The sequence below is a fragment of the Peromyscus eremicus genome, chromosome 2 (assembly GCF_949786415.1).
Source record: "Peromyscus eremicus chromosome 2, PerEre_H2_v1, whole genome shotgun sequence".
NCBI lineage: Eukaryota > Metazoa > Chordata > Mammalia > Rodentia > Cricetidae > Peromyscus > Peromyscus eremicus.
Window position 1 is genome coordinate 63944795 of NC_081417.1, and position 25855 is coordinate 63970649.

The following is a 25855-nucleotide window of genomic DNA, read 5'->3' on the forward strand; positions in this document are numbered from 1 at the left end:
AAAAGATGGCTGGAGGTGGGACAGGAGAATGACTCAGTGGGGGAAGGAGATTGTGGTCAAGCTTGATGATTTGAGTTCAATCACAGAATTCCCGTGGTAGGAAAAAACCAACTCCAGCAAGTTGTCCCCTGAGCTTCAAACTTCAACAACAGTGAATGCACACCCTGCAACACACACACACACACACACACACACACACACACACACTTTTTAAAATTTGAATTGACAACCAGAAAGTGAGGCCTGATGAGAGGAAGTAGGTCACGAGGGGCGTGACCTTTGGGACTTCTCTAGCCCCTTCCTGTTCCTACTCCTCACCACTTCCTGTCTTCTGTTCTGCATGACCTCCCCACCCACTGTGGATTGAAGGCTTTGAAACTATGACCAAATAAATAGTTCCTCCTGCAAACTGTCTTCTCAGGAACTTTGGTCACAGACGTACATGAATATCTCTTTTATAGAGGAGGAAACAGAGTCAGGTTACTGGCCCCAGTTCTTACTTTGGTTTCACATAGTTCTTGTTTTGTTTTGTTTTGTTCGAGGCAGAGTCTCACTATACAGCTCTGGCTGTCCTGGGACTCAGTCTGTAGACCAGGCTGGCCTCGAACTTACAGAGATCTGCCTGCCTCTGCCTCCCGAGTGCTGGGGGTAAAGGCATGCACCACTAGGCCCAGTGCAGAGTTCATTTTCACGTTTTGCAGAACGTTAAGTTACAGGGGATTTAGGACAAATAATCCTGCAGTAAAACAAGTAGCATTCCTTTTGCCCCTGTATGGAATTTCCCCCTTGCATACTCCACACCTTGGCTGTGGTTTCAAAGTGGAATGTCCTCCACCAGCCTGTGCATTCAGTCTCCTGCTGGGGGTGCTCTGTGGAAAAGATGTGGGAAGCTTCCTGGAGGAAGTCCAGCCCTCACTTCCGGCTCGCTCTCTGTGTCCTCACTGTGGTTGCTGTGGGATCGGCAGCCTCCCTCCTGCCATACCTTCCTAACAGGAATGGATTGAGGAGTCCGTGTCCCCTAACTACCGAGAATAGACACGTCTTTCTGAAGTTGCTTCTAATCAAGGATTTGGTAATGAAGAAGATAGGCAGTACACTTTGAAAATATATCCAGATCAAGTTTTACGCCAGCAAAGGTTAATTTTACAAATCATAAAAGTAACTGGTTTTTTGCTGTGTACAGTAACAGTCTTCTGAACTTATTGAAATAAAAAAAAAAGTTAAAAGATAAAAATGAGATGACCTGGACTGGGATAATAAAGTTCAGAGGTAGCTTGCCTAGCATGTGCAAGCTGCTAGGTTCATCACCAGCACGACAACAGACAAACAAACCTATTCACCACTGGAAGAAAGCTAGGTGACTGCACTAACATCAAACACACATTTCACAGGCAGACAGTGAGAGATAGACATCTTCGTGAATGATAGAAGAACTAATTTATTGGGCCAGGGTTATAGCTCAGTGGTAGAATGCTTGCTTGGCATACATGAGTCCCTGAGTTTAATTTCTGGGGTGAGGGGTGGGGTCAACTTATCAAGATGATAAAAGTCATAAATGTTTATTTTCAGATATAAAGGTTCAAAGTACGTGAAGCAAACTGATATACTCTGTGTCCCACTTAAGCTTTGAGATCTTAGGTCTCAGCTGTTCCTGCCGCCACACCTTGGCTCCGCCATCATGGACTCTGACCTTCTGGAGCTGTAAACCCAATTAGGTGTTTTCTTTTGTGAATCACCTTGGTCATGGTGTAACATCAAGCAATAGAAAAGTAACTAGTTCAGGTGCTGACCCGAGAGGAACTTGTTTGGAGGCGGGGGAAAGACTGGAGACGAGGCCTGCAGTAAGGACTGCTTAGTCACACACAACTTTGCCTCTACTGAACCTAAACCCGTGTGAAGATCCTGAGGGTCCAGGGGCTGGGGAACATCACAGACCCTTTCTTCTCCCCAGTGTGGCCCATTGACACAGTCTCCTTTTTCTGTGTTGTTCCCATTGGCCCAGGTGCTTTGGGTGCTGTTTGCCCTGCAGGAGCTTCCTTCTCTCAGCCTCGCTTTCCTGCCTGAGGACAGTGGAGCAGCCAACACACAAGGCTAAGTTCGTGTGGGCTGAGAGCATGCTGTTCGTAGAGCATCCTAGGCATTTCACACTCATGGAGTAGGAATCATGCTCCTCATCAGGCACTTCGTGTGTTTGTTCTCCTCCAGAGAGGGAGGGGCAGCCTGGTAACAAGCACGTGTTCATGGGAGGTCCTCTGTGCTGGGAAGGTCCTTATCTGCTTTACACAAAGAAGAGGTAGAGGAGGAGAAAGAAGAGGTAGAGGAGGAGAAAGAGCAAAATAGAAAGGACCTGACTCACTGGGCTGACCATACGTTAAATAGATAAAGATCAACAACAGAAACAGAGAGGACCACAGGCTGGCTCCACATGCTCTCATAATCAAAATGCTTTAGTGTAAGAGCCAGAACTGACAAGCTTCGAAGACAATGGGAACTCTCCTGCTTGCCTAGTGATAATGGGGGGCAAACCCAGAGCTTCCCTATGCTGAGTATACTCTACCACTGAACTACACCCTCAGGAAAAATTGATAAATTGATCGGAGGTGGAGTCAGGAGAGTAAGGAGTTCGAGGCCATCCTCAGCTAAGTGGCTAGTTTGAGGCCAGCCTGGGCTAGGTGACAACATGAATTGAGTTCATCTCTCTTCTTGGTGTCTTTCCTTTGTTATGGCTTGTCTTTTGTCTGTCTTCTGGCCTAGGCAGCACCTTCCTCTCCAGCCACGCAGTTGTCCTTAGTAGAAATGAGCTTGGACAACGCCTGAGTCTATTTGGCACACTGCTGGCAGGCTGCTGGCAAAGCCAGTTTACAGAGCCCACAACTCACCAACTATAGACTCTTCAGATGCCACAGAGGCAGGGATTTAGCCTCGCCAGGTCTCTGGCCCTCTCCTTCTGAACTCACTTCTGAACAAGGTGGACGGGAGTGGTGGCCCCCGACAGTCTGTTGTCTTCCGCATACGGCGGATGACTCCTTTGTGCTCAGCTATTTCCTCATGGCCTTGCAGTTCTGGTTCCTCTGAAATACCTTTCTAGAGATCCTATGTGTGATAGGGACCCCTCCTGCATTCATCTGATTATTTCAATGGGAATTTGTCGGGAGAAGGGAACAGATGGAGTCAGAATCCCTCCCTACCCAGCACTAAAAGTCCTTCATGTCAGATGGGCACCAGTATCCACTCTGCTCCTGTTTGGAAGTGCTAGGAGGCAGTAAGTGTATCTGATGGACAGAGGGGGAGGAAGAGCGAGCTCAATGTGTAGCTCTGTGCTGACCTACTGGATAGATACATCTAAACTCAATACTACAGGTTCTGGCCAGGTGTGGTGGCACAGCCCTGACCTGAGATCCAGCACCTGAGTGAGTATGGTGATGTGGGGCTAGTTTGGGCTGTACACTGAGACCGTCTAACAAACAGTAACCTAAAACAATACATTTTAGTTCAAAGAGTGTGGACAGCTAGGGATGTAGCCTGTAGTCACTGCCTGAGGAGGTGGAAGCAGAAAGATCAGAACTTCAAAGTCATGCTACACAGGAGCTCCAGCCAAGGCCACAGGAGAGCCTGCCTCAAAAAAATCAAATAAAGAAGAGAAGATAAACTAGTTAGTGAGGCGCTGGCTGCCAAGCCTGACTCCAGGACTCACGTGGTGGAAGGGAAAGAACAGGTTCTCACCAGTTGTTCTGTGACTTCCACACACACCACGACACTCACTCAACATACATCACCCCACCCCACCTCAAAAATATACAAACAAAAAAAATCTAAAGATAAGGTCTCACTATGTAGACCGGGCAGGTCTTAAACTCACAGAGATCTGCATGCTTCTGCCTCCCAAGTGCTGAGAATAAAGGCGTGTGCTACCATGCCTGGCCCAAATAAATGTATTTTTAAAATATATGTAGACACACACACACACACACACACACACACACACACACACACACAGACACAGAGACAGAGAGACAGAGAAAGAGAGCAAACTCTGTCCGTGGAATCTTTGAATCAGTTCAATTCAGTCCCCATTTAAAATTAAAACAGTCTTTAAATCTTTTACGGTGAGAAAAAGACGTGTTTTGAATAAACTGAGACTCAGTTTAGACGATGCCAATGTGGGGAGGGGGCACCACCATCCCCGTGTAGAAGACAGCTTTCAGGAGTGGTCCTCTCTTTCCACTGTGTTCGTTCCAGGAATCCAACTCAGAACTTCGAGTTTGGCCTCAATGCCTTTACCACCCAGCCAACTCGCCAGTCCTAACGGAAAAGCCTGAACACTTAATCTTCCACAAGGGCTTCCAAATCCTCTGGCCCACCAGTGAGGAAGAGTTCCCTTGGCACGGGGAGCTTATTAGGCTGTGCCTTGTTTTGGTGCTCTTCTCAGGGGTGAAGCTGAGCCAATGTGTCCAATGTCAGGTGTGTGTTGTCCTAAGATTAGCGAAGGGAAGGGCTGCTGAGATCTGAAGAAACGGGCAGCCCCCAGAGTACAGGCTGGGAGGGCCAAGTCAGCGGCAAGTCCTGCCGAGGGATGGTTGAGCAAATCCAGGAACGTTTGGGGAATCTGGTTTGACAGGAGCGTGGGATAAAGTTAGAGAGTTGAGGACTCACGTCTGGAGTCAGACTCAGGGGTGGGGAATTTGGCTTGGTCTCAGTGAGAGTCAAGAGCACAGACCGGTCCAAGTCGGGCTGTGCGCACCTCCCTGGGGCAGTTGGAGCTGGAGAGCTAGGATGTGTTCAATTACAACCCGGGGTCGCGTAGCGGAAGATGCGGTTGGAGCAGTGTCACAGGGGAGAGGGAGCAGCACACTGCGGGGCGGGGGTGTCCCCCAAGATGAAGACTGGAAGGGTACCGACCCCTGGTGGCACCGGCGGGAACCGTACCTCGCCAGGCCACAGTGAGCACAGCAGTCTTCGTGACGCCTCTGTCGCGCAGGAGCCATGCGGAATCGCCAGGAAGGCGCAGGCTCCCCTAGGTCTCTCGCGCGCTTTCAGCGGGGGGAGAGAGGCCGCTCTGAACCGGCATCCGCGTCCACATCTGGACCGCCCTACCCAGCGGCGGAATCCCACCAAGCCATGTGAATTCGAGGGGTGGCCCCCCGCGCCTCCGCCTGCGGCTGCCCTTGCCTTATAAGGCGGGGCCGGGCGGCGCCGGGGGAGTGGCTGCAGCCGCCCCTGCCCCTCCTGGCCCGGGCCAGCTGCTGGGACCCGCCACCCGGCGCAGCGCAGCCGCGGCGGAGCAGAGGAGCGCACGCACAGCCGGCCATGGGCAAGTCAGGTGAGCCGCCCGTACAGGCCGCCGGGGTGCAGGGATGGCTCCGGGGACACTCGCCGTCACCCTGCCCCGCCTGGGGCCTGGTCCCCTGGGAGCCCCTCCGATGTCCCCGCCGCTCTCACTGCAATGCATGACCCCTGGGTGGGGATGGAGAGCGCGGGGCAAAGGCGCCCAGAGGTGCAGCTGGGGCTGATTCTGGTTCAGCTCGGGAGCGGAGGTAGCGGAAAGACCACCGGGAGGGAGAGAAAGAAAGAGGGGGAAAGCGATGGAGGGTCCCTCTGGCTTGGAGCCAGGGATTGCGTCAGGGAGGGTTTCCAAGCGCTGATGGGGATAGCTCTCTGAGTCTGCCGAGGCGTGGCTTTGCTTTGTTTCCAGAGGAGGACAAAGTTACAGTTGGAAAAAGTCACCAAACTGTGACAGCACCCCTGACTGTGAAGCAGCTAGTCCGGTCCCACCCCACTAAGGGCGGGTCTGAGAGTCCTTTGCGTTCCCTTTGGGCTCATCTCCCGGGTGAGTGCCAGGTTGGGTGCTTTGCAGATCCCCTCCCCATGTGGTCTCTGCCCATCCTCACCACTGTGGCTGTAAGGATGAAATTTCTGAACACCAGATCTCCCGCTGTTCCCTGCTCGCTAGCTTCCACCCCATTGTCAGGCCCTCTGGCCACTGGCGCCACCCTCGTGGCCGCACAGCTGTGCTGGCTGGCAGGCACTCAGGCCCCTTCCCCTGGGTGTCCTGGCCCAGTCTTCACCACTCCCATCCTCCAGCCTGAAACTCCCCATCCTTCTGTGCTCTACTCCTGTGAAGGGGATCCCTCACAAGGATCCCTCCCTCAGAGGGACAGCCCACACCCTGTATCATCTGTCCTCACTCTGGCATGGACAAGGGACAGGTGTTGGGCAATGGATCTACTTCTCCCCGACTTCTCCCTCCTGGGCATCAAGGCCTTCTATTTATTGGGACATCATTTCTGCCTCACAGGAGGCTCTAGATGAGTAGTTCTCAACCTGTGGGTCGCAGCCCTTTGGGGTGGAACCACCATTTCCCAGGGGTCGCCTAAGATTATCGGAAAACACAGCTATTTACATTATGATTCACAAGAGTTGTGAAATTACAGTTATGAAGTAGCAACAAAAATAATTTTATGGTTGGGGGTCAGCACAACATGAGGAACTGTGTTAAAGGGTCGCAGTGATAGGAAGGTTGAGAACCACTGCCCTAAAGAAACAATGGAGTCAGCCTCAGCTGAGGAAGGCTAGGTCCCTTCTTGGGTCTACCCTCTAGGACCTAGACTCAAGAGATGCCCGTGACTGCCCTTCTCTGGCCTGGTCCTAAACTGCTTTTCCTCCAGCTTCAGTGACAGGCTCGGCTTTCAATGCTGGCCCTGTTAATCGTTTGCTATGTGATGCAAAGGAAGGTCTTGTGTTCCTCTGGGCATCAGTTTACCCATCTGTACAAAGAGGGTGGTCCATATGACCCCCAAGAGCCTTTGCAGTGGCCAGGAAGAAGATGTCACATAATTAAAAGAACAAGATGAAAGGTCATCGGTGATGGGACAAATGCTGGTGGATGTGAGAGAAGACCTTTCGACATCTCTATGTGAAAAATTAACTCCTTCCTCTCTAGACTTAGGAGGCAGTCCAGGGATTCTCTAAAGCTACATTTCATTTTATTAATATTTATTGTTGCTATTATTGCTTTAAGACAGGGTCTCACTATGTACCTTGGTCTAGCCTGAAACTCACTATGTCGACCAAACTGATCGCAAACTCACAGAGCTCCACCTGCCTCTCTACCTCTCTGGTGCTGGGATTAAAGGCAAACCACCCACCCCGCCCCAACCGCAGCCCTAAAGATACATTTTAATTGATTGTTTCCAGCCCCTGCTCTAAGATACAATTTTCTAGAACTGCACTTGTGACATCATCCTTCTACCTGTTCTCCCCCATCTCTCTCCATGTCTCCTCCCTCTCTCCTACCATCTGTCCTCTCTCCAAGCTGTGGACCCAGTGTAGTGCAGGGACAGCCCAATCTTTAGGAATGTTCGTTTGTGTTGTGAAATGAATAAATGAAGGTGGTGGGGGGAGAGACTTGGTAAGAGGTGGGAAATGATCCAGGCTCCAAGATCTGTGAGTGAGGGAAGGTGGGGGAGGCACAGGAAGGAGACCTCATCTGTGAGAAACCATAAAGGAGTGTGAGGAAAGTGATTGGTTCTGGAGGGTCGTGGGAGGGTCTGTCATCTTACGGGCTATGGGGTGCCACTGGACATGGTAGGACCAGTGTTGTGGCAGAGTGGAAGATCAGAAGGGAGACGGGGGAGGCAGTGAGTGGAGAGCCTGCCTCCCTAGAGACAGCAAGGGTGCAGGCACCTAGGGCCCGGCTTCTGAAACTCTCTCTACTTGTGAAAGAAGTAGTTTCACCCAACAAATTGTTATACAACTCCAGGTGTATAGGCATATAAAACAAGTATACATATCAACTATTTACTGATAATAAATCATACAGAAATTTATTTTATTATGTGTGTATGTTCTGTGTGTATGTGTGGGGGGGGCAGAGGTGTCAACTTCAGTTGCTTTTTATCTTTTGAGACAAGGTCTCTCACTGAACCGGAGCTGGCTGACTCAGCTGGACTAGCTGGCCAGTGAGCCCCAGGCGCCCCTCTCTCTCCTTTCTAGCTCCGGATCACAGCCATGGCTGCTGTGCCCAGTTATTGCTTTGTTTTCTTCTTGCTGTTGTTTTTAAGCAGGGATGCTGGGGACCCAAACTTAGATTGTCATGCTTGCATGGCAAGTATTTTACCAAAAGCCAGTTTCCCTGCTCGAAGAAATGTATTTTAAAACAGTTCTTTAGGGGACACACACACACACACACACACATTTGAGACAGGATCTCAACAAACTCATAGAGATCCACCCACCTCAGCCTTCCGAGTGCTGGGATTAAAGGCGTGTGTTATCACACCCAGTTTATGATTGGAATTTCTGTCCTAACTCAAGACAAAATTCATTCAATGATTTTTTTGGGGGGGAGGGTAGTAGGAATTGAACCCAGGGCCTTACATGTGCCAAGCAAGCACTCTCCCACTGAGCTGCACCCCTAGCTCTTTGGTGCCTTTCTATGACCCTCAAGTGAGTAAACTCAACAGCAGTTTTTTAAATCAAGCATTCTAGGGTCAACAAAATGGGTCACCGGGTAAAGGTGCTTCCCGTCAAGCCTGAAGACTTGAATTTGATCTCTGTAACCTACACGATAGAGGGAGACAGTCAATTCCCACAAGTTGTCCTCTGACCTCCACACGCAGACCTGAAAAAAATGTAACTAACTAAATTTCAAATTTGAGCATTCTAACAAGACACAATCCAAAGCTATAGTCATTTGACTGAGAAATGACCACAGGAAAATACTGTGCTTTCTGTAATTAAACCGTTATATTTCTGTAAGAACGGGAACACTTTGTACATGCAGAAAAGACACTGAAATTCGTAACAAATGAGCTGAGCTACCCCAGGAAGTGCCAGTGTCAGAGCCTGGTGTGATGGTATGTGTACAGCGCACAGCGTTCATCCGGTGGCTTCAGAACCAAGGCTGCAGAGAAACGGACCACACAGCCTGGTCCAGAACTATCAGAAACACCTCAGATGCATTCTTGTGCTTGATTTTGAATCAAGTTTTTGTAGTTGTTGTAGATTCAGAAATCTTTTATTGTTGCCAAAATTTTCACCACCTCTACATTCAGCTATGTGCCAACATGGGGTTTTGCCCATGGAAGCTGTGGTCTAGGGCGAGGGTGGGAGCCAGAGAGGAGGAAGGATGGGCTTCCAATGGCGATCCTGGGCACACTTGGTGACAATTTGTAAGGAATAAAAGGGAAGGTCAGAGGCGTGAGTCCGCCTGCAAAATGGTGCTGATGCGGATTGCAGAGGAGATGAAAAGAGGGTGCTGGCCGCAGAAAGCGGGTTCCAGCTGGTAGAGGCAGGTGTCCCCATCACTCACTAGTCCTCTAGTCCAGGCCTCCATCCTTCATAGTCACTCACATCTGCCTCTTCTAAGTTCCCCAAAGAGAAAGTGACTTTTCTGGATGACTCAGACCCAGTGAACCTTCTCCACAAACCCAACACTGAAGATCCAGGCCACCAATGGAGGCCTTGGGGAGCTGCCTCTAAGAGATACCCATTTACAGAGGAGTTAGACCATCTAAGGGATCAGCCCCTGCTTTGTCTGGGTCCCGGTTTGGCCTCATGGGATAGACCTCAGACACACCCCCAGAGCTTCACGGTGAGTGTGAGAAGTCCCATGAAGTCGTCATACAGCTGCCAAGGCTCAAACCTAGAAAGCGTGGGCCAGTGTTGGAAGCTCTCAGTCCTGCCCGCAACCCTGGTTTCCCTGCTGGGCCTCTGTGCAATGAGTGTGCTGGGACCTCAGACTGCAACAGCCCTTTGCCTTGAATAATAACGATTTCCAATCATTAGGCAGTGAAGTTAGGCCTTTTATGTTACTAACCTTTTTCAACAGCACTCTAGGTCATTACCATCTGCTCATTATATAGTGTCTGGACCAGTAAGTGAGCAAATTAGGATTAGAATTTAGCTCTGAGTGGGGTGTGTGTGTGTGTGTGTGTGTGTGTGTGTGTGTGCAGAACCTAGCTCTTTGCCTTCTGAATGCTTCCATAGCACACTGACCACGTGCCCTCACCCCAGTCCCCATCCCGAATGGACTCTGGCTAGTGGGGACCCATACACATACTCCAATCATCTCTAGGAATCTTGGTGTCTCAGACACTGGACTCCTAACACCAGAGGATATCAAAGCAGAGACCAGGAATTTTCTACTGGGTGAGCCCCTGGGACCACTGCAGGGAGAGGCCGCGTGGGCCAGGGCAACCCCAGCTGTTCCGGTTCATCTGTTCATCCTCGTTTGAAAGGTTTCCCTGCTTTGAGGACATCTTGGAACCCACAGCTGTCATCTTGTGTACACGGAGGGGAGCCTGGGGCCAGGAGCAGAACCTCGTTTCTGGGCAGATCTTAGTGGAGGGCAGGACTAGCACTTAGCAGCCTGAGCAAGACCTCTCCATCTGGCAGCTTCAGCCACTCAGGGACCACATTTGTACTTGGTCATCTTTCAGACAGGCCTGCCTGGAGGAGGCCATCACTCCAAGAAATGGACTCCTTGCCCATAAGCAAGGAAACAATTCTTGGTAGCCTACGCTTGCCATCAGGAGAAGGGGGTGTTGGATGTAAAACAGCAAGTGTACAAGAGTGGGGGCAGGAGAGGGAAGTGGGGGCTTTAACCAGGGCCTACTGGGTCAGGTGACCTGAGGCCATTCATGTACTGCCCCACATGCTGATTTCTCCATCTGAAACAGCAGGGATCTAGTCCTAGCGCCGTCTGAACCTGGTGGGGACACCTCATTCATTTGTCCATTCACTCACTTAGCAGATTTCCCCTTCAAAAATTGTTTCCCCAGCCAGGCTGTGGTGACACACTCCTTTAATCCCAGCAGAGGCAGGTGGATCTCTGTGAGTTCTAGGCCAGCCTGGTCTACAGAGCGAGTTCTAGGGCAGCCAGGGCTACACAGAGAAACCCTGTCTCGAAAAAGAAACAAGAAAAACTGTTTTCCCTCTGATTGTCCACTTCCTACTCTTCCTAAAGATGCAAAAGCAGTTTTGCCTCAGAGGCTGGAGCAATTTCTTTTCCGGCCTCTTGTCAAGAGGATGGAGGGGCCTGTTCGAATCTTTGTGGGGAGTCTGGAGAGGGCAGTGACAGAGGACGGTGAGGCCTCAGGGAGGGGGTACTGAGGGAGGAACCTGTCTGTCAAAAGCTGGGGTGTGGGGGGCTAAGGACCGATCTCAGAATTCCTTCACTCTCCTCGGCCCCCTAAAAGATCTAGATGGAGTAGCCCCATCCAGAATGTCCAGCCTTGCTGTCGCTCTGCTCTGGGCAGCCTCTGCAGCCTCTGCCACCCCAGCTCTGAGGAGGCTCTGAAGACATGCAGCTCTTTCTCCTCTTCCTCCCTCCTGTGAGGTAGGAAGCAGCTGTCCGTGTGGGCTCCCTTCCCTTGTCGCTCACTCCAGCTGTCCTCCTGAACCTGAGTGTCACCTAGGTGACATCTCTACCGCTCCATTTGGTGACCCTAGGCTGTGAGGCCGAGCCTCAGAACAGGGCCTTGCTTCAAGTCTAGACCCCTCCTGATGGTACTCCTGGCCCGGCAGGGGAATCCCGGCGGGTTACTTCCCTTGCAGAGCATTTTTTTCTGATCTAGTCATGGATGTGGGTAGGGTAAGGATGCTCTAAGAGGGGGTTGATGAGGTCTCCACGGCCCACTGGGAGACAAGCAGGAGCAAGCAGGAGCCCAGGGCAGATGGGTCTGCCTGTCCTTTATTCCGGCTCTTCAGCAAAATAAAGTGTGGGTCCCTGCCCTTCCTCCACCGTAGGACCGCGGAGGGCCCACCCTGCCTGGCTGTGGGTGGCTGGTTTGACTTTGACTTTATCTGTGTTCTTGGGTTTTTCTATAGAAGTAGGGTGTGCCTCCGGTTGGATGTGGTCACCATTGATAACTTGGCCCCCTGGAGCTCTTGTCTTGCTTGGAGTGGGTGGGGACTCCTAAGACAGCCCAAAGTGGCCGGAGGGGCCCCTGGCTTCCAGCTTAGGGAAGCAAGAGAGCCCTCTGTTGAGGCTGGCTTACAGAGGCCCTGGCTGAGGGAGCCTGGCCCTTCCGGGGCCTGCGCCTGGCGTCAGCTTTTGGCCCTGATCTTGTGTTGGTTCAGGAACTTTCACTTTTGTCCCCTGGAACTTCCCCCATGCCGGGAATACAGTGACCTAGTTTTTAGAAGCCGTATATGTCTCTGCTTAAGAGCCTGAGGGCCCTGCTGCACAGTGGGGTCCACTGCAGGCTGACCCCAACACCCGAACTGCCTTAAATTGGCTCCCTTTCTCCTGGGCCCAGTAATAACCGAACCCTTGGCCGCCTCCCCTGCCTCCTGAACCTGGAACACCCTTTCCAGGGAGTTCTTGTGACACTGCACATGTCACCGAGTCTCAAGTGTCTCCCACGGTGTCCCGCCGGGCCTTCCGTGGCCTGTCTGAGACATGGGAACTGGAAGTTTAGGATGGCCCTGGCTGTGCCTGTCAAGCAGATGGGGACCTTCCTCACGGCGATCACGCAGCTCACACAAGCCCTTGTTTTAGTACCTTGTCTACTTACCAAAGGGCGGGAAATTCCTGGAAGTCACAGGCCATGGTGTCCCTCATCTCCCTCACCCATGCCTGAAGGGATCTGACCAGGAATGGAGACTAACTTGCTTGCACGTCCCAGTGGCAGATAGCTTGCTGCCCTTCTTGCGGGGGGAGCCCTGCCCAACCTCCAGAACGCTTTTGTAACAGTCCCGGCAGAAGTACATATTTCTAAAGAGAGGTGCAGACTTCAGATACCAAACTACTGGGACAATGGACCCAAGGAATGTCCCCAGGAGTCTCATGCTGGGGAAGGAAAAGGCTGCAACCCCAATGCCAGCCAGGGGGAGGGACTTGCCACCGGCTGACAGCTTGAAAAGGGGCTTGCTTCATGGGGCCAACCGGAAGCAGAACGGCTTCCTGATTCACGACTTGCCTGCCATTTAAACCCAAACCTTGGGTCGGGACTCCCAAGATGGATGTGGCAGCCCCTGGATCTTCTGTTCCTCTTCTCAGTGTGACCACACTGTCGCCTTTCACTGCTTTCCACTGCTGTGTGTCATGGAGTAGAGAGGACAAGGATGACGTCTCGGCGTACTGAGGTGGACCCTCTTTTGTGAGGGCTGCCAGAGTTCAGGCTTCTTCCCTTAAAGCTCCAGGAACATTTTGACCGGGAGAAAGGACCTTCTTGTTCCTGGCTGAAATCTGTCGCCCTGCCCTTTCTATCTGCCAGCTCCAGCTTTGTCCTGTAGGACCCCAGAATTCCCCAGAGCACTCCCGCCCCCACCCCAGCCTTCCAGTCTGATCTCCAGGATAAAGAGCCCACTGTGTGCTACTCTCCCAAGACACCACTTGTGCAAGGCAGGGTGGAGCACCCCCGGCCTAGGAGCCTGAGGTCCTGATTACCACACTATCCTGCTGGCTCCTTAGCTCACTAAACAGACTTGTGACTTGTGTCCAGGAGGTGCTCTTGTTCCTGTTACCTCCTGTCCCCCACGGTTTCTGAAAGACTGTGATTTGATGTCCCCAGGTGCACATCAGCACGCCAAACCCGAACCCTGCCTTGAGAGGCTCCGTTGGTAATGTGCCTCCTAATGTCAAGGGGGGTCTCACAGCTGTGGAGCAGCTCCAGGGTTCTTTACTTTGCAAACCCTACACTTGAACACCACCTGTTTCCTCCCACCTCAGGAGTCCTGAAATCTGCCTTTCGTATCACAAGGGTGTGGACCTTCTCTAGCAGGCCACCAGGACATGAGGATTTCTGGTTGTAGCTCCCCTCTGCCTCAGGCTGAGTCATTATTACCATGTTTACCTCTGTTCACATCTCTGTTACCCCAAACCTCACAAATCGGTTCAGAGCCCTTCCAATCCTGCCTCACCATATGTTCCTGAGACTGGACCTCCTATGCAGCCTCGCTGGACCCTACAGCCCTCAAGGGCAGTTTACTTCCTCTATAATTTGTCAGAAAGTCCTAGGACATGGTGGTCACCAACCATGAGCTGTATTTCTTCCTCTCGCCTGCCTGTAGTTAGCCCTGAGCACTTCCTTCATGACTGTGGTTACACCCTTCCTACCACCACCAAGAGACAGGCTCCTGGCAGATGGACCAGTGATGTTCACTCACAGCCCTCCCAGGACCCCATGTCTACAGAGAGGGGTGGATTCCTAGATTCCTAAGGCGTGTGCGCTTCTCCTGGCCCCTTGCTCCAGGCTCCTCTGGTACCATTACTGTTCCCTGCTTACGAGACCATCATCCTTCTCTGTGTGAGCTTTTGAGGTCAGGATTTGTCATCCTGTGGGACAGTGCTCAAGGAGCAGATACGTAGATTAGAATTGGGCTGAATTGATGGTCAGTGCTTGGGTAGGTGGATGTGGTTGTGCAACAAATGATGAATTGGTGGACGGGTAAGTGCTGGAAATGGAGAAATGGGTAGATAGATGCATGACGCTGGATATGGATGGAAAGCAGATGGACGTTTGGCGAATGGTGGTTGGTTGGAGGGGACTGATGCATGGTTTGGGATAAGCGTTGGACAGATGAAAGATGCTAGAAGGATGGGGTTGTTAAGATCTGAAGCAGCGTGGGCTTTGTCTTGATTTTCCTGCTCTTCACCCCCTATTTCCCTAACCCCAGCCCTGGCCACAGCCTCGCCCAACTGATCACATCCTCCTTGGCTGTCACCACGGAGTCCTTTTCTATACTCTCCTCTTACCCCACCCTCAACGCTGCTTTATTTGGTCCTCTCTCTTTATCTGGCTGTATTTGATTCTGTGTGTGTGTGTATGTGTGTGTGTGTGTCGGTGTGTATGTGTGTGTGTGTGTCGGTGTGTATGTGTGTGTATGTGTGTGTGTATGTGCGTGTATGTGTGTGTGTGCATGCGCATGTGCGTGTACGTGTGTGTGTGTGTGTGTGTGTGTATGTGTGTGTGTTTCTCCCTCCTTTCCTCCCTCCCCCGACTTTGTTCTCACTGATTTGATACGGTACCATCCGCCCTAGCTAAGCTTTTCTTCCCTGAGCTCCCAACTCCAGCCCTTCCCAGACTCCATTGGTCTAGTGTGAGGTATCCAGTCACCATCAGACATTTTCCTCTAGAAATGTCTGACCAGCTCTGTACCTTCCTCAGCACCACTCAGCATCTTTGAGAAACACTCTCCAAATCACCGTATCCCCCACTTCTGCTTAATAGTCTGCCATTGCCTTAGATAAAGATTCAAATCCCACCGCGGCCCAGAAGACCCTCCATCATCCGCAGAGCTCTGATCTGCAGGGACATGGAAGGTGGTAGTGGTGATGGAGACAGGACGGCCAATGGTGTGGAACGGGGCCGTGGGACCAGGATGGAGAAAACGCCAGCAGTCTCTGTGTCCTGAAGCATGCCAGGACCCCTCCAGTGGGTCTTCCCTCTGCGCTGAGCTGTTCTCCATTCCTCTGTCTTCCCAGCTTCCAAACAGTTTAATAACGAGGTCCTGAAGGCCCACAACGAGTACCGGGCTCAGCACGGTGTCCCTCCACTGAAGCTTTGCAAGAAGCTCAACCAGGAAGCTCAGCAGTGAGTCCCCAGTGCCGATCGGGCTCTAGCCCTTCGGGGAGCTGCTTCTGCAGTCATGGAGGGGTCCTGGGTGGCTGAAGGGGTGTGGTTGGGGTTCAGATACAGCCAGGCTTAAGGACCACTCTGCTGCCGGCCCAGGCAGGTTCCCTTTGCTCCTGAGCTTCAGTGTGCTCGTCTGAAAATGGGATTGTCGGGAGGCCCAGGCACGGGAATGATGTTTCCGCCATCCCTCTGGTGAACCCAGACAGAGAAGGCGGCTCAGCCATCTAGATCAAAGCTCAGACACTGGGTTGGGGTGGAGGGTCCCTAGGTTGGGCCTGCTCTGAGGAGACACGTTATGCAGGTATTCAGAGGCCCTGGCCAGCACAAGAATCCTCAAGCACAGCCCAGAGTCCAGTCGTGGCCAGTGTGGAGAGAACCTTGCGTGGGCATCCTACGACCAGACAGGTAGGACACTCCCGGCTCCTCTTGTCTCTGCCCAGCTGGACCTAGGATGAGGTCTGCAGACTCCTTTTGACACTACGCCCTTTGCAGCTCAGTGATGGTGTGGCCACGGGCCCAGAAAGGGAGAGGAACCCCCTGAATTCTCAGCATCTGCTCCTGGGCTGACCTCAGTGGCTGGCGCAGAGCCAGGAAGCTGGGAGCCTGGAACAGATGAGTCAGATAGACAGCTCCGGGTGCAGAAGTCCAACTCAGCGGCGTGGGCGCCAGAGACTGCAGCATCCGTTGAACTTCAGCCTGGTTCTGTGGGCACTGGAGCACCCTTGCTTTTTTCTAAATTATTATTATTATTATTATTATTATTATTATTATTATTACACTGTAGGTGTATTGCTTTTAACATGAGAAAGAAGAAAAGAATTGAACATTTTTCTTTTCTTCAAGAAAAAGAAAGAAAGAAAGAAAGGAAGGAAGGAAGGAAGGAAGGAAGGAAGGAAGGAAGGAAGAAGAGAAAGATGATTTTTCTGCCCAGGGCCCAGGAGGGAATGGCCCCACACCACTGGCTCCTATAGCTCTGAAGCAGCTTTTTAGGGAAATAGTGAAAGCTGTCACAATCCCTGGAGCTTTACCCAATCCCCAGGAGAGAATGACTCCTCTCCTCCCCAGTCTCACATTCCACAGAGCTCGCAAGGGGATCCCCAGGCTGCCTGGTTTCCCTAGCACACCCCCCCCACACCATCCAACCCCTCCCCAAGAGCTGTGTACCTGGAAAGCTGCTGATGGTGGGGCCTCTGAGTGCCTTCCTCAGCCTGCAGACGCTGGGCCCAGCCTGTGGCCTCTCCTGGCTGGGAGAGGGAGTCTTGATTGGGCACTAAGGCTGATGTCCTGGCCTGGCCTTGTGTTGGCTACCTGGGCACCATGATCAAATCCCTACTCTCTCTGGCCCTAGTTTCCCCATTCCTACACAAAGAGGTTTGGGTTGACGTCTCCTGGTTACACACCAGAGTCTTTGGAGAGCTTTTCCATGTTTCCAACCCCTGGGTCTCTCCTCCAGAGAAACCAATACAGCTGAAGAAGGACCTGGGCCTCAGCTTTCTTTAAATGGTCCCCAGGCACGGCTGATATGTACTTCAGGACCCAGCAGGAATAGTAGGGAACCTGGTGCAAAGGAAATAAGTCCTAAGAGGACTTAGTTTCGATCAGACTCTAAATTGTAACAAGGTCCTGAGGTGACTCATCTCGACTCTGAGATCAACAGACCCCAGGGAAATGCTTCCTCACACCACTGCTGACAGTGGATGCTCAAGATGAGGGCCTTTCTGGTGGCAGTGACCTTTGGCCTACTGGACCAACTGCTTTTGTGCAGGCCTGTGTTAGGACCCCGGGTAGGATGAGGACAGCCTCCCAGAAATTCAGACCATTGCTGGAAGGCCCTCGGGATGCATTGTGTTCAACTTTTTTTTTTTTTTTTTTTTTTTTTTTTTTTTTTTTTTTTTTTTTCCCTGAGACAGGATTTCTCTGTGTAGTTTTGGTGCCTGTCCTGGATCTCACTCTGTAGACCCAGTTGGCCTCGAACTCAGAAATCCGCCTGCCTCTGCCTCCCGAGTGCTGGGATTAAAGGTGTGCACCACCACTGCCCGGCTCAACCTTTCTATTGTAGAGGCCCAGAGCAGAAAAGGCCTGGCCCAGAATGCCACAGCATTTCAATGGTAGGATGTAGGCTACCTCATCTGGGGACCGTTGCTTGGCCCTAGGGCAGTGCTCATCCCCACGAAGGGTCTGTCTTCATCCTGAGTCCCCAGGAGTCTGCAGGGAGTAACCCCAATGCTTACTTCATCACTGCTTAATCATATATGGGATGTGGAATGTGGTTTGGGGTCTGTGGGAGAAGATGCAGGGAGTGTGTAGACTTTATGGCTGAGTTTACACGTGCCTTTTCTGTGCAGGAAAGGAAGTGGCTGATCGGTGGTACAGTGAAATCAAGAACTACAACTTCCAGCAGCCTGGCTTCACCTCGGGGACCGGTGAGTGGCAGTGGGGCCTGGGCTGAACGCCATCTTCTGAAGGTTGACTCTTTCCCTCCTGCACTGGCTCAGCCACACCCCTCTGGTTTAAGTGCCCAGAAACCAAAGCTTCCTTTCCCCGGCACCTGCCCACCTCATCCCAGACCTGCACTCTTTCTTCATCTGAGGGTATCCAGGATGTTGATCCTGCCCTCCCTCCCACACACCCGCAGACAGGTCAAAGTTCAGTGTGTTCCTGCAGCATGTTCTCCTCACTGCAGCGTGCTCTTCTCACTGCAATGTATTCTCTTCACTGCAGCGTGTTCTCCTCACTGCAATGTGCTCTCCTCACTGCAGTGTGTTCTCCTCACTGTAGTGTGTTCCCCTCACTGCAGTGTGTTCTCACTGCAGTGTGTTCTCCTTACTGTATTGTTCTCCTCACTGCAGTGTGTTCTCCTCACTGCAGTGTGTTCTCCTTACTGTATTGTTCTCCTCACTGCAGTGTGTTCTCCTCACTGTAGTGTGTTCTCCTCACTGCAGTGTGTTCTCCTCACTGCAGCGTGCTCTCCTCACTGCAGTATGTTCCCCTCACTGCAGTGTGCTCTCCTCACTGCAGTGTGTTCTCCTTACTGTAGTGTTCTCCTCACTGCAGTGTATTCTCCTCACTGCAATGTGCTCTCCTCACTGCAATGTGCTCTCCTCACTGCACTGTGTTCTCCTTACTGTATTGTTCTCCTCACTGCAGCGTGCTCTCCTCACTGCAGCATGCTCTCCTCACTGCAGTGTGTTCTCCTTACTGTAGTGTTCCCCTCACTGCAGTGTGTTCTCCTCACTGTACTGTGTTCTCCTTACTGTAATGTTCCCCTCACTGCAGCGTGCTCTCCTCACTGCAGTGTGTTCTCCTCACTGCAGTGTGTTCTCCTTACTGTAGTGTTCCCCTCACTGCAGTGTGCTCTCCTCACTGCACTGTGTTCTCCTTACTGTAGTGTTCCCCTCACTGCAGCGTGCTCTCCTCACTGCAGTGTGTTCTCCTTACTGTAGTGTTCCCCTCACTGCAGTGTGTTCTCCTCACTGCAGTGTGTTCTCCTTACTGTAGTGTTCCCCTCACTGCAGTGTGCTCTCCTCACTGCAGTGTGTTCTCCTTACTGTAGTGTTCCCCTCACTGCAGTGTGTTCTCCTCACTGCAGTGTGTTCTCCTTACTGTAGTGTTCCCCTCACTGCAGTGTGCTCTCCTCACTGCAGTGTGTTCTCCTTACTGTAGTGTTCCCCTCACTGCAGTGTGCTCTCCTCACTGCAGCATGTTCTCTGGAGCCTGGATTTTAGCTAGGTGCTTCTTTCTTGAACTGGCATCTGAGCATGTCTGACAGACCAGTCATCCTGCCTCTGGAGTTTCTTCTGCCTCAACTGCTCTTTCCACAGGGCTGTGGCTCCCTAGAGGCAGTCAGGAAAGGGCCAGGCCTGTCTTCCCCTCCCCCTCCTTCACACCTCCCTCCTCTTCCTGCCCATTCTCCACACCTCAGGGTTCCCCTCCCTCTTGCATTCTGGGCTGTGGCAGGTGAGTCTAAGAGTCAGAAAAGCTCAAGCTCTTCCTACCTCTGCCGTTTGTTGTGTGAACTGGAGTCACTTCTTCTTCTCCTGTCCAAGGACATGTGGTGGCTCCCAGGTGCTTCTGGGAGTTTCTGACACAGAAGCGGAGAAGACCGCCTTCCTTATAGGCCTTCTGTAGGGCGAACAGTAAACTGGAGTGTGTGTGTATGAGTGTGTGCATGAAGACGTGCGTGTGTGTGTGTGTGTGTGTGTGTGTGTGTGTGTGTGTGTGAAGATGCATGTTTCCGTGAAAAGGGTAATGTCCAATGTCTTCCTCGGTTGCTCTCCGCCTGGTTTTTTGAGATAGGGTTTTTCACTGAATCTGGAGCTCAACAACTTAACTGGACTGGCCAGCCAGAGAGCTCCCTCCCCACCCTAGTGCTGGGGTCACAGCGCCGCCAGGCAGGCTTTCTGCACCAGTGCTGAGGATGAGCTGCTTCTCCATCTTCTTAAAGTCTGGGCAGCTTGTCTGGGCTCCGAGGTCTTTCCGCCCCCTTTGCTGGCCTCACCGCCCCCCTTGTCTTTCCTAAGAAGTGACTCAGACCCCTCCTGAGCCTGGGACAGGGTAGGAAGGAATGTGTGTCTGATTCAAAGCACTAGAGAAGGGGGGGTTCCCTCCTCACCCCAGCCCCTACGCCACCATCCCATCTACGTAAAGGTAGAGCCACCTGGGGCCTCCCATCCCCTGGCGAGTTTCTTCAGAAGCAGGAAGTGACATGTTCTCACTGTTTCCTGTGGCTTACTGCTCACCCTGTCCAGGAAGGATTCTTGTAACTCTAAGTGCAGACTTGGGACATTTCTTGTTCCGTTAGCCCCACCCTCACCCCACCCCCGCCAAGGTTGCCGGGCTGAGGAGCAGAAAGCAGCTGCCAGAGCTTCAGATGACAATGACCTGGCCACTGAATGAGGAGGAGGAGGGAGCAGCGATTAAGGATGTGTAGGCAGAACCTTGTCGCCTTTTAATACAGATGGTGCCCAGAGACTTTCATTTCATAGCTCGCTTTCCCCAAGGACGAGGCGCTTGAGCAAGCAGACATGTGCCGGATCTTGGAGCTGAGTGTGGCACCACTTGATGCTTGCTTATCAAGTGGTTGTATCCACAGCCGCACCAGCCTCCAAGGCGGCTGAGAGCAGGGCTTTGTTCTGCCCATTTAGCAAAGGAGGAGACTGAGGCCTACAAAGAGGAAGGCTTTTATCGTGTCTTCTGTTCTTACCCGGTGCCTGTTCCACGGCCCCTACACCAAGAGGGGGTGCCTGTGCAAGACTGGGAACAAATGACGCTTGGGCCTTAGGCAGGAGTGGGGCTTTGTCTGGTGCTGTAGAACTGAGGCTTCCGGAACCTTCCAGACTCAGGCCCGTCCTGCTCCAATCTCTCAGTTCCTAGCTTCTTGCTGCATTGTGTTTTGGGGTTCCCTGACCTGAGTTCCTATAGGTGAAAGGTCTGTGAAATACCTGATATCTGCTTGGACTGACAGCCTCTCCCTCAGCCAGCCTTTCACGATAAAGCCTGCTCACTCGTCCCTGCTTTGTGCTGCATGAGAAAAACATTCCTTAGTTACTTTGTCCTGTCCTGTTTGAGTGAGTAGATTTATTTATTCTAAATGAGGACTAACCTGACACGGAACAGTTATGAAAGCGATGTAAGCTTCTGGTTTCTCGTGTATTAGCCTAAAGCGATTCTGAGGTGTGTGTGTGTGTGTGTGTGTGTGTGTGTGTGTGTGTGTCCCCTCTTTTGTACTGTCAGAGGCTGTTTCACACCAGTAAAGAGATTGTCTCATCCTTTCTTATCTTCATACATTATTTCTTTGCAACGACATACTGTAATAGGTTCAGTGTGGTTTTCAAAGGCATATTCTAGGAAGTTTCAGTCCTCAGCCAGAAAGAGGATGTGACCCCTTTAAGGGGTGGAGACAAAGAAGAAAAGAAAAAGGAACTGTTGGGAGTTAGTGTTAGAAACCGGTGTGCGGTGTGCGTCTGATGTTGCTAAGGAAGTTGTGTCCCTTACCTCATCTCTAAATACCTCTAAATACCATAACGGGATTATCTGTGTGGACGGAAACCTCCACAGAGAAGATTGCTTAGTTTCCTCCCTTAAGAAGAAGCTGCCTCGGGCATCTCGCCACTGATGCACATGGTCTGTCCAGCCAGTTGCTTGGCAACCAGTGGATGATGGAAGTTTCCTTCTCTGGGAAAAACAGAGAGAAAGAAAGATGGTCAATGGCCAAAGCCTGTGGTCACTTTAGAGAAGGCTGTGGGAGAAAGGGCTTGAGCCCTGGCCAAGAGGCAGCCAGAGAAGCAGGACTGCCTGGCGAGGCTGCCCAGTGCCTGGAGCTGTGATCCACAACGGAACAACCAAGGGGCCAGGCTGTTCAGAGCTGAAAACCAGAGTTTATAGCGCTGAGGTCAATACAAGGTTAAAGATAAGTCAAGATTTAGAATCATAACTGGGCAGTTTTTCTTTTGTTTAAAAACAATACGTCTTTGAGATAGGATTTCTTTGTATGGCTGAAAGAAGCTTGAATTAGTCACCTACTCCAAGTTGATTTAGAGCTCATGATCTTCTTGCCTTTGCCTCCTAAATGCTGGAGTTTCAAATTTTTTAAATGATGGGCCTGTGAGATGTCTTAGTGTCGTTTGCCACCAAGATGACCACCTGAGTTTCGGTGGGAGAAAACTGCCTCCTGAAGGCGTTCTTTCCAAGGCATGCTTGTGACTCCCCCCCCCCACACACACACACACTCACACTCACTCACAGGCAGATGGAATTTTTGTTTTGCTTGGTTTTTGCTTTTGTTTCTCAAGACAGGGTTTCTCTGCACAGCCCTGGCTGTCCTGGAACTCTCTCTGTAGACCAGGCTGGCCTCCAACTCAGAGAGTCACCTGCCTCTGCCTGCTGAGTGCTGGAATTAAAGGTGTGTGCCATTAGGCCTGGTGACAAATGTGATTTTAAATTTAAAAAATTAAGTATGAACCAGGCACAGTGGCAGGAAGATAGCCCCAGTCTTTGAGTTCAAAGCCAGTGAGGGCCAAAGAGTAAGTAAGAATGGAAATCAGTGGGTAGGAACACAGCTCAGTTGGTAGAGGGCTTGCCTCGCATACTTGAGGCCCTGGGCTCAATCCCTGGCACCACAGAAGCTGGGTGTGGTGGTAGGAGTGCCTGTGTACCACACAGGAGGGCCTGGGTTTGATCCCCAGCACTGCATAAAAGCTGGCGTGCTGGCATTGCCGTAAAATGAGAGGTGACCCTGGACGATCAGAAGTTCAAGGTCATTCTTGCTTACTTATTGAATATGAGGCTTCCTTGAGATACAGAGACCTTGTCTAAAAAAAAGAAAAAAAGAATCATTGAAGTTGCTAGCAGTTTCCCCTCTAAGCCTGCCTGCTTTCCTAACTCTAAGAGAGTAACATTTCCCTTCTCTCCATCTTTCTTAAATACCAGCCATATTCAATGAACTGTGTGACTCCCATGGAGAGCCATGCCCATTCTCGGATACGTGCGTCTTCCTTTCTGTGACTTTCTCTTTGAGAAGCCCACGCTCCTGAGGGTGCCTTGATTTCTTCTAGGCACCTCATTTTTCCACCTTAACCTTCGTGTTTAAGCCTAACTTAAAACATCTTCAATGAACTCCAACTCTGTAAAAACAACAACAACAACAACAACAACTTCTTCTTCTTCTTCTTGGCCATGTGAGGGCCAGAGGTGAAGGAGCCAGTAGGAACGGGGAAGGGAAAAGACAGGGTGTGGTCAGGGTGGGGAGGGAGATGTTTGGTAAAGGAAAGGGTGATTGTGTAAGTCTTATTTAAACAAGTGACATTTAGTCAGAGACCTAAGGGACAAGAAACTTAGTCAGTAGAAGAGCTCCCAAGGGCTGGGAGTCTACTGTGGTAGAGCGCTTACTGACATGTACAGTCTTGGGTTCAATTCCCAGTATTAAAAAAAAATTCACATGTAGGCTGATTGGAGCAAGGGTTCATTCCTACAGGGGTTCTCAATGGGAAGCAGCTTGCTGAGCTCTGGGAGTGGAAGGAGGCCACCAAGCCACGTGTGAGCTTTCATTCCAGGTGCAAGTGGGAGCGGAAGAGTTAAATAGATAAGACTTATGTTTCAGAATGATCCAATTCATTATCTTTCCCATTCATTCACAGTGCATTTCCCATTCTCACAGTGATGAATGAGTTAGACAGGACGGAAGTGGAGCCAAGAACAGTCAGGAGATCATTCCAAGAAACTATGAAAGAAACCAAGGTTTGGGAAGAATATAGTTGAGCTAGATTTTAGAGTTGAATTCCTTGGGAATTAGTGGTAGGTTGTTCTGAGGAATATCCAAGAGAGGAAAGGATGCAGGTTCATCCCTCGGGTACGTGCACAAAGATGCTGTTGATACAGATGGGAGGTCAGCAAAGGAGTAATTCCGAGGGACCAAGAGTGAGGTTCGGATAGACTGCATCTGTGAGTCATCCAAGTGGAAGTGTGTGGTGATCGTGTCTGGAACAGAGAGCAGAGACGTGAACTGAAGAAATCCATCCGGGAGCCAGGGAAAGACGAAGCTGCCTGAAGGACAGAGTGTAGAAGGAAAAGGAGAGAGCACCCGGATGGAGGATGAAGAGCTACAAGACCAAGATGGAGATGGGAGGGATGCTAAGAGATGAGTGTCGTGGAACTCAGTGAGGGGGAAGGCTTTGAAAAGAAGGGACATTGACTGTAATAATGTTCCTGAGAAGTCAACTAAGGCCCAGATCAAAACAAAACAAAATCAGAAAATAACAGAGTAAGAGATGTTTAAGGAGTTCACTTTGGGGACTGGAGAGACGGCTCAGTGGATAAAAGCATTTGTTGCTGTTGCAAAGGAGCAGAGTTCAGTTCCTAACACTCACATGGTGGTTCACAACCATTCATAACTCCAATTCCAGGAGGTCTGACACCCTCTTCCAACCTCCTCGGGAACCATACATATGTAGGCAAAACGTTCATACGCATAAAATAAAATGTAAAAGTCTAAAAAATAAAGAGTTCAGTTTGGGGGCACCATTGAGGGTTGGTAAGCTGACGTCACAGGTGCTGGACCACCGTGCTTTATCGTGATCTCAGAAAGAACGTGAGAGTGTTGAGGTGGCTGAGGTCTGTGTGGCCGATGGGCAGGACATGCCGCCACGTGCTTTGTTTCTTCTTCCTGATTGGCATCTGCAAATACCTTCCTGCCTGAGCCTGACCAGAGCATGCAGGACTCTGAGGGTCCCCGAAGCATCCTTTTCAGGGTTCTGCTGGCTCATCACTGCTCCTCCCTTGTCTCCCACAGGACACTTCACAGCCATGGTATGGAAGAATACAAAGAAGATAGGCGTGGGGAAAGCTTCTGCAAGTGATGGGTCCTCCTTTGTGGTGGCCAGGTACTTCCCAGCAGGGAATGTCGTCAACCAGGGCTTCTTCGAAGAAAACGTCCCACCTCCAAAGAAGTAACTCTCCAAATGTAACGAGAAGGCGGAGACACACATACGAAGTGCCTATAGAACAACAAAGAACCAGCCGAGTGTCTGTCCCTGTGGGCGTGTGTACTCTTGAGCATCTCTTGTGCACACACTAGTCAGCTGCGCATGAGCTCATTTCCGGTTAAAGGATGGGAATCTGAAGCAAATATCCAGAGGGTTACCTAGACCACAGTTACTTAGATTTGAGTATGATCGATTATGACATCTTTTGGCTGTTATTTTTTAAGCAGACTTCTTTTGTATCTTTCTTACTTCTAATATCCATCCTCGGACTTTGTGTATTCTGAATATGTGCCATGCTGAGCAGTGAGCTCATGTTACACGATCATCCTGCACTGTAATCTCCTTTTGGTGGATATTGAAGAGTATTAAACCTTCCTTTAAATGTGACATAGAGCAACTTGCGTTAGAGACACGTGACCAGCTCCATTTCATGGAGTCAGTGAGATTTTTCGTTCTCGGTTGGAAGACATGATATCATCCCACATCCTCTGGGATTCCCTAATGGAATTGCCAAAGAGCAAATGGAGAAGGAAAGAGGAAAAAAAAAAAAACAAAAAACCTTACTTCCTTGCAGTTTTTACCCTTTAAAGAGCAAATACCACAGCCACTAGCACCTTTCACACACACCTCACACATTTTTTTTTTAAGTTTCAGTGCTCACAGCTCTACATCTGGCTTCTGGGGGTGGGGCTAGGGCTGGAATGCAGCCCTGCCCCCAACTCTCATCTCACCGGACACTCACACTGCTTGGGCTTTTGGCCAAGGCCTCGGACTATGAAATCAGCAGTGTAGGGT

The 25855-nt window shown here is 51.0% G+C and overlaps 1 protein-coding gene across 1 annotated transcript; it reads left to right on the forward strand.

The window, feature by feature from the left end:
- The first annotated feature begins 5182 nt into the window (after nt 1-5182).
- Glipr2 (GLI pathogenesis related 2) lies at nt 5183-25453 on the forward strand. Its single transcript, XM_059255746.1, has 5 exons — nt 5183-5320; nt 15431-15539; nt 15883-15986; nt 17927-18004; nt 24868-25453. Exons 1-5 carry the CDS (start codon nt 5308-5310, stop codon nt 25026-25028), a joined length of 465 nt encoding a protein of 154 aa, XP_059111729.1. The 5' UTR covers nt 5183-5307; the 3' UTR covers nt 25029-25453.
- Nucleotides 25454-25855: the final 402 nt, after the last annotated feature.